The sequence below is a fragment of the Bacillus rossius genome, chromosome 1 (genome assembly GCF_032445375.1).
Source record: "Bacillus rossius redtenbacheri isolate Brsri chromosome 1, Brsri_v3, whole genome shotgun sequence".
In the NCBI taxonomy this organism is placed as follows: Eukaryota; Metazoa; Arthropoda; class Insecta; order Phasmatodea; family Bacillidae; genus Bacillus; species Bacillus rossius.
The window spans coordinates 249951088-249959364 of NC_086330.1; the positions used below are offsets into that span (position 1 = coordinate 249951088).

At 35.5% G+C, this 8277-nt stretch overlaps 1 protein-coding gene across 1 annotated transcript in view; it reads right to left on the bottom strand.

Moving 5' to 3' along the window:
• LOC134527126 (uncharacterized) overlaps window positions 1–4863 on the bottom strand; it is a 173197-nt gene extending 168334 nt beyond the window's left edge. Inside the window, exons 1-2 of the mRNA XM_063359514.1 lie at window positions 4749–4863; window positions 4215–4666 (exon numbers count right to left, since the gene is read on the bottom strand). Coding sequence (XP_063215584.1) covers window positions 4215–4666; window positions 4749–4863 — 567 coding nt within the window. The remainder of the gene's footprint in view (window positions 1–4214; window positions 4667–4748) is intronic.
• Between the last annotated feature and the right edge of the window lie 3414 nt (window positions 4864–8277).

The following is an 8277-nucleotide window of genomic DNA, read 5'->3' on the forward strand; positions in this document are numbered from 1 at the left end:
AATAATGGTTCATATAATTAAAAACATTTATTTATTGTGAATATAAGTGATGAATATTATATTTATAAATTTTTCAATTGTATTTATAAGTAGGTATAATTTATTTGATTTATTAATTATTACACAATTATTTAATAAATAATTAAAATGAATAAATTAGATTAAAAATCAGAATATTTATTGATTTTTAATTAAAATTTATTTCAGTTAAATTATGAAATAAATAAATAATTTTACACACGTGTTTATATTAATATTTAATAATGTTTATCTGTATATATATTTAATGAATTGAATTTATACTTTAACAACCGTATTTAAAATATTACTTATGAATTTTTATTATTTTATTTCTATTAATTATTTGCATCCAAAATTAAAGTTAGTTATTTACTTCTAACGCAGGTACGTAAGTACACTCACCCATTTTTTTATACAAAGTTCGTAAGTAACTTCAAATAATTACTATCACTTCCAAGCTGATAACATTTTAAAAACTACATATTTAGTTATTTTAAACAGTCGCGTTCATTTCGTGTAGAAAATGCAAAATTGTCCTTGCGAAAAAGACAATTTTTCCTCATGCATACATCATGTCACTGCAAAAAAAACAAACATAGTTTTTATAAAAACCCAGTTGTAGTCCAGATTGTTCTTCTATTTTATCTCTAAATTCACTTCATTGCAAGATACAGTCTGATGTGGTCTTTACAAATTTTTACAATTATAGTTCTTGTAGTACCGTAGATATTTGTGTAGCCTATTTGGCATTACTCGCTATTATCTGTATGTTGTGGATACTAGAGACATGATTGTTATCAGATGCTAACCTGGTTATAGGCTTATTTTATTTAACTTTAATACACGTCATTTCATCACATTAGACTCCCACTTTAAACTGTCTTTCCATAATAACACGTATAAAAAATGTACTCCAGTTATAAAATAAAACACAAAGCGTATGCGTTTAAAAATTACTGCTGCCGATTAGCAAAAATAAAATCTTAACAATATAGAACTTCAGTATGGTTTTTAGAGGGACAGGAATGTTTTGCCAAATGATCTGAGAACATGTTAAACTCCAAACACATGTGTACTTTGTCCTCACCTGGGCCGTCAGAGGTTAATCACATGGGCTTTGGACCAATTACAAACTACTTACGGAAGGTTTATTTTTCCTTTCAAAGCGCATGCAAGCGGCTCAAACTCAACACACCAGCGAACAAACGAGATCAACTTATGTAAACGGATGAAAATTTCCTAACCGTTGTTTGATACTTGCGTAGGGGTAGATTATTTTTTTTTATAAGATTTAATGTGATTCAATGCCATAACTTCTACGTACTCATTTTGATTGAAACAATATGTGATTTGCGGTAATACCTGTTGGACACTAAGTTGACGTTCGCAATATTAATTGGCTGTGAACAGTGGAATAACAACATGGCACCCGTGACAATGACAACGGGAATGTGGTTGTTTTACGCTGACAATTTTTGTTAAGCCTCAAAATACTTATACCCAATTAAAGCGTTAAGAAAGAGCTACAGTGTTAGTTAGGCAAATTATATCACGATACGTTTTTGCGATCGTCAACTGTCTCGCGATTTTAATTAGGGTCGTGTAGGTTAAACTTATTGTAGTTAAGGTGTAAAAATCTTGATACGTAAAGACTACGTTAGCCATCTATTAGTTTGCACGATAAAATTGCCTCTTTTTAGCCTAATACTTGGAATCGAAGATCTCACTATTTCATTTTATAACGTACTGTGTCCTTCAAATACGTTTTTATTCGTGATACGAGCGTTACTGGGCCGTAGACTTAGTGGACAGAAAAAAATCCTAACTTCAGCCACCTCAAGAACAGACTTGATGGTGGTCTCCACTCTCGGGTCGATGTTGTCTGCTCTCAACTGTTGACCTGAAGAGGAACTTGAGATGTGTAGACCATGTCTCGGTACTTCCTGCGACTGCTTATCATCAACTCAATTACCTTCATAGCACGTCAAATGAACTCTTGTTTGGTTACAGAAACTGAATAAATTTTATGATATTTTTGTTTCGGAATTGTTTAATTCACCTGCAAAATTCTGTATTTAATACATGTTACACACCACAGTGAATCTGGTAAAACCAAGTCAATATACTTTTAAAAAAATAACATGTTGGCAGGACTTTGCAGTAAAGGGGGTATTTTGAGTAGATATTTAGTTTCAGTTTGGCAAAAGACTTGAAAATTTCGTGTTTTTTTTTGTATATGCTATTTAACGTTTACAGTCTGACGCGCAAATACTATTTAAATAAAAGTTGTAACCGAATTCTATCAAAAATATCATATTAGAGTGCAAATAAATTTCATGAACAGAACGTTAACTAATTAAAAAATATATATTTTTTAATATTTCTGCAACGTACTTTAAATATTTCTGAAACTTTCGCGTTGTGTTAGATTGGTCCTGAAAGAGTAAAACGATATTTATTTATAAACACTAGAAAAATTTTCATGGTTTATTAATTTCGCTTTAGACTTAAATGAAAATATCATTAAATAGTGTAACTACATGTGACACAGTTGAGAGTCTAACAGTCAGCAGCAAATAAACAGGTCATATTCGTCCGAGTGTACAGAGTACCCTAGAAACAAGTGAACAAGGGGATGTTTTTAAATTCTATTTTTCGCATAGATAGCAGTAACTGTGCAAATCAATGTGTTAAGAAACACAAACATTGGAGAAGTCTATACTTAAGACTACTTATACCCAAGGACTCCAGGAAACAGAATTCATTTAGTTACGAGGTAGTTTTCAATCCTAATACTTTTGCATTTTTGGTAATAGAACCTCAGTTCTTACAACGTGCCTTTGACTAGGCGCTTATCATTACAGTTAACAGTGGAGTGATTTAATTACACAAAATAAGGAAATGATTTTCTAGAAAACGCGCAGTGAATGAAAACGTAAACTTATGTACACTATACAGATACTTGTTATTCACTCTAACGCAAAATAATTAAGTTAAATTTAAGAGTATTTTGAAAATTTATTTATAAGCAAAACAATTACACTGATAATAAAGGTGATCCATCCCGCGGAATTATCAAAGTTATACTCGTGACTTATGAGTGGAGACAAGGAAATTATCGCGAGAAAATGCGAGTGTTTGCAAGCCTTAAATCTTTTTTATTTCACATCGGCAAACATTTATTTTACTACTGACGCTGATCGCTGAAAGACCCTCGTTCGGCAGTTGATAAGCCAGTGGAGGAACTACTGTAGTATTATTCCCAACTTTAAATGAGAAAGAAGCGAGAACACACTTATATTACTTATATTTATAGCAGACTGCCTCAAACCAAAACATTTTCGCTATCATTAATGAACACTTGATATCGGCTCAAAAGTGTAGGGTATTTTGGAGTCCAACATAGAGATTTCTGATTGAACGGGTCTAATGACCAGCAGGTGCTACGTTTATTTCATTGACCGCTGCTCTCGAGAGTAGACATTTGAGTCAATTTACCTGAATGTATTTCGACAGTTAACCTGCTATTATATTGTTACTTGTATAGATTGGAAATAAATAGCGGATTCATAGACCTCTAGAATAAACTTCAAAGTCCTCTACGTGCTCGGAAAATATCGCCTGTTGATTGGCTGCTCACGTGGTATGTGGTATTGACAACACTCACTGCCTGTGATTTTTTTTTATGGGTAGACAGGAAAAATTATCGGATTCATTTCGCGGTATGCTAGAATCCAAACACATGTACCTTCATGTTACTTCTGTTATTGGCTCACAGTTTATCTGAAGGACTTTGAGCCAATGTAAAACCTTCAACCAAATAATTATCGAATCGCAAGCATCCCACCTGACAGGTGTCACAAGTCAGTAGCCATTAAGCATGTGGCATTTGCACGAGTATATAGGGGATTGTGGAGTCTATCCTAGAGGTCAATGAAACCGCCAATTTTTCCAGCCCCTATTAATGTTTTTTTTTTATTGACTCAGAGTCATCAACGTAAAATGTGGACCAACCGTAGAGGCTTCTAAAAGTGAGAGTTTTTGAAATGTAGAAACTCGCAAAATGAGATCGCGAATGTTGTTATTGGCTGGCACTATCTCGAAGCGTGTGACGACTGCTGACTTGCGAGACATGTCAACTGAGTCCTCCAGATAAACCGTGAGCCAATAGCAGAAGCAATGGGACAGCCTACCTCCTCCTCGCCGGTGACCGTGTTGACGGAGTCCATGCTCTGGCTGAGCGCCGAGGGCGCCTCCATGCTCGCTGCGGCCATCAGGGCGTCCGGCTCGTCGGGGCGCTGTCTCTTCGCGAGGCGACCTCCCAGCAGCACCAGCGGCGCGGCGAGGATCCTCTTCGTCGTGCTGCCGGCGGTCGGCGCCTCCACGGCTCCACGCGCACTCTCGGACCACGACCCGCGAGCGCTCCACCTGGGCTCGGACTGGGCGGCTGTCGCCCGCGCAGGCTGGCGGCGTGGCGCGGTCAAGCGGAGAGGGGGAAGTGCACTCGCGGCGGGGAGGGCTCTACTTCCGGCCTCTTGCGCCTCGGCGAGTGTGCGGGTGTGCGTGTGCCGTGCGCGATTCCTCTGCTCGGACTGACTGGCGGGTCGCCTGCCGAGCCAGGGGAAGCGCTCGCCTCTCCCACCACCTTATCGGGGGCGCACGTGACGTCACGATGTGCGCCAAGCGCGGCGCGCTACGTGTCCCGCGCGGAGGGAGGGGCGGCTCACCTGCAGAGGGGAAGTGGCGGGGTGGGGGAACTACACAATTGAGGGAGGGGGATATTGGTTCTGTCGCGAGAACACCAGAGGGCGATAAACTAATATGAGGAACACGCCCCTCCATTGGCACTGCTGAGCTGTCGGGCTAGGAATGAAGTTCTACTGAGCGACAATTAAATTTAAGTCGTTGTTGTAAGGTTGCTAAAAATATTTAGCTACAATATATTTCAAAGCAAGATACTTTTTAACACAGTTTATTTTATGGCTGAAAACATTTGGGCTAGGCAGAAACAAACGACATATTTTTACTAACCGAATGATGATGGTTAAGTGATATCTTGCCGAATTACTAATTTTTTTTATGTATAATAAATTAGGTTTCTGGCAATATTTAAATGATTTTAGATTTAAAATAAAATTTAACATCTCCTTTATGTTTTTTCCTGTTTGTATCTTTTCGAATATTTTTTTTCGCCATCCTTGCCCATTATTTTACAATTTTCACACGACACGGAAAATATATATCTTGTTATGACAAGATAAAGAAGGTAACATGCATGCCCATTGACGTTTTTATAGTACGAAAACTTTATTTATATTTTCTGCGTGATTTTATACCAGCTATAAATAATTAAAAAGCTTCTTTTTTTTTTTATTTTTACCGTGTCCTATATAGCTTGTATGTGTATAATGAAAGCTATATATATTGAAGACTGAATACGCATTATCCATCAAAACTGCAGGATACTTCCGAAAACCACCGGCAACGCTCGACAAGTGTTTGCTTATACGAAAATATGTTTACAAATTTTTTTTCAATTAAGTGATTACTAAGAGAGTTATAGCATATCTTCGCTTATATTATAAAGAGGAAAGATTTGTATTTTTGTGTGTATATTTGTAATCAATAAACTCAAAAACTACTGTGCCGATTTCAAAAACATTTTCACCATTAGAAAGCTACATTCACCCTGAGTAACATAGGCTATATTTATTGCTAAAAAAATAAGAAATCCTTACTAAAACTTTAGTAACGTAACTCAAGGTGTAAAAATAATGCCATAAAACATCTTACATCGCATGCGCTACGGAAACTATTGATGATAGATATGTCCTACAATATTAAAGAACATATCAAAAACTACAAAAAACTTTGCGATACTATATGTCCAACTATTATCGTTATGTCACAATAACCACTTTTTAAATTTTAAAAGTTTATAGACCATGTTCATTATACTTTTGTTTAAAACGCTTTAATTGTTTTGCCATGAAGGTGGGAATGTCGCCTGGCACAGCCATGCTCGCGACGCGCGCTATGGTTATCTATGGATGATAGGTTTGTTTACGTTTGACGTGGCACGAGGCACTTTCCTCTTTATAATCAACACTACTAGCGGCCCGTCCCGGCTTCGCACGGGTGGACATGATTTTTTTTATATATCTTTAGCTTTTATTTATTTTTTTTGTTCTTTCATTTCTATATTTTTTTAAACACAGTATCACAATATCTATGTATACTTACAATCCGAATTTGTTCATCTTTTTTTATTAAAGTAACTTATTTAATCTTAAGGGAGACATATTACTTAGTATTATTTTATTTACATTTTTACAACATTTTACATTTTTATCTGATCCTACCTAATTAGATTTCCTAAGATTTTTATTAATATTTTTTGTTGTTTTTTTAATTATTTTTTTTTGTTTTGTTTTAGGTGTGTGTGTTTATTTTAAGGAGTTTTTCTAAGTCATTGTAATTGTTACATTTCTGTATTTACATTTTTATTTTAAAGCTTTATTTAATTATATTGGTTCAAACTTTTATTTTACAAAACTTTTACCTTAAAGCTTCACTGTACACTATGTTGGCAGTGGTATTTGTAGGTGATAACAAAACATATTGATTTTCAGGAGATCCTACTCGAGAAAGGACAACATATAATTGCCCATGAGAGAAGCACTCTTTTCTTAGGTCGATGCCAAAAATCCGAGAAAGTTTGTCCCTGTGATTTATTTATCGTAAGGGCAAATGATATCTTCACATGAAACTGTAACCTTTTAAAGGATATAGGCAAATCTGTCGGAATCATCGGGATTCGCGGAATGTGGGTGAGCTGTCCGGCCGCGGGCCCAGTGATGATTGTTGCTACAATCACATTGTCTCGTAATTCCTTTATCAAAAGTCTTGCGCCATTATACATACTGGGAGGGCTTAAATTTCTCAATAGCATAATGGGAGTACCTCCTTTTAATTTTATTTCGTGGGGTGGCAAGCCGGCAGGATTAAGGGAATTTAAAAATTCTTGTGGGTAGTGCACTGTATCTTCGATGTTGCACACGGTGTTAATAGATTTGGAACATTTAAAAACATTTAAAATCACCCGGTACTTTTTCCATAATCATTCTATTTATCTCAATTACTGAGTCGTTTCTCGGTGACACTATCGCCCTCGAACAGAGCCAATTGAAATTTCATTCTGTGAGATTTTCGATGTCGGTATAGATTGTGTCTATCAGAATTTCTAGACTGTTAACAGTTTGAGCTAATTCATTGTCCAACAATACTTGGGGGCTATGTAAAATGTTGAAAAAATGTAAATAAAAAATACTAAGTAATATGTCTCCCTTAAGATTAAATAAGTTACTTTAATAAAAAAAGATGAACAAATTCGCATTGTAAGTATACATTGATAATGTGATACTGTGTTAAAAAATATAGAAATGAGACAACAAAAAATATAAATAAAAGGTAAAAATATTTTTAAAAAAATCATGTCCACCCGTGCGAAGCCGGGACGGGCCGCTAGCAAGATATAATTTTAGAATACCTCTTTAAAGGAAAAATAGAAAATATCTTTAACCAAGCAATATGTTAACGAATAATGTTTATAATAACGGATATATTAGACTTATAAATACATTTTAATGAGATCATTAACACCTCTTAATATAATGGATGCTCTTATTTATTCAACAGTGTTTATATAACAATTATATGAAAACAATATGAGTTAAAGATTATAAAATAAATAAACTGAAATTTATCAAAATGTCCTAATATTGGAACACTCGGACATGCTGTTTTTCACTTCATTCAGAACGTGTCATACTCTTAATTTATTGCTTATAACTAGGGAATAAGCAACTTAAAGGATACCCTAGTGTGTTTTTAACAAAATAGTATATGACAGCAAGATTTTATTTTGATAATTATGTGTGTATGTAAAATAATTTCAGCAAAATATAACAGAGAACGACCAGAGTGCTCGACTCAGAAGTGTTCGGAGGTACGGCCACGAGCGTCAACACAGGAACATTCATCGTGTCGTCATATTGAGACACAACATGCACACCATGGCCTGAACATGTCTTTCAGTGCCAGACGTAGACATAACATGACAAATATAGAGGGAAACATCAATTAAACGGCTCCAGTGTTGAAGGAAGTATGTGGGTTTTAGTGAACTATCACCAAATACAATGCACCTCACATTAATGTTAAGTCTTCAATTATGACAGTAGTCGAGCGTAGCTT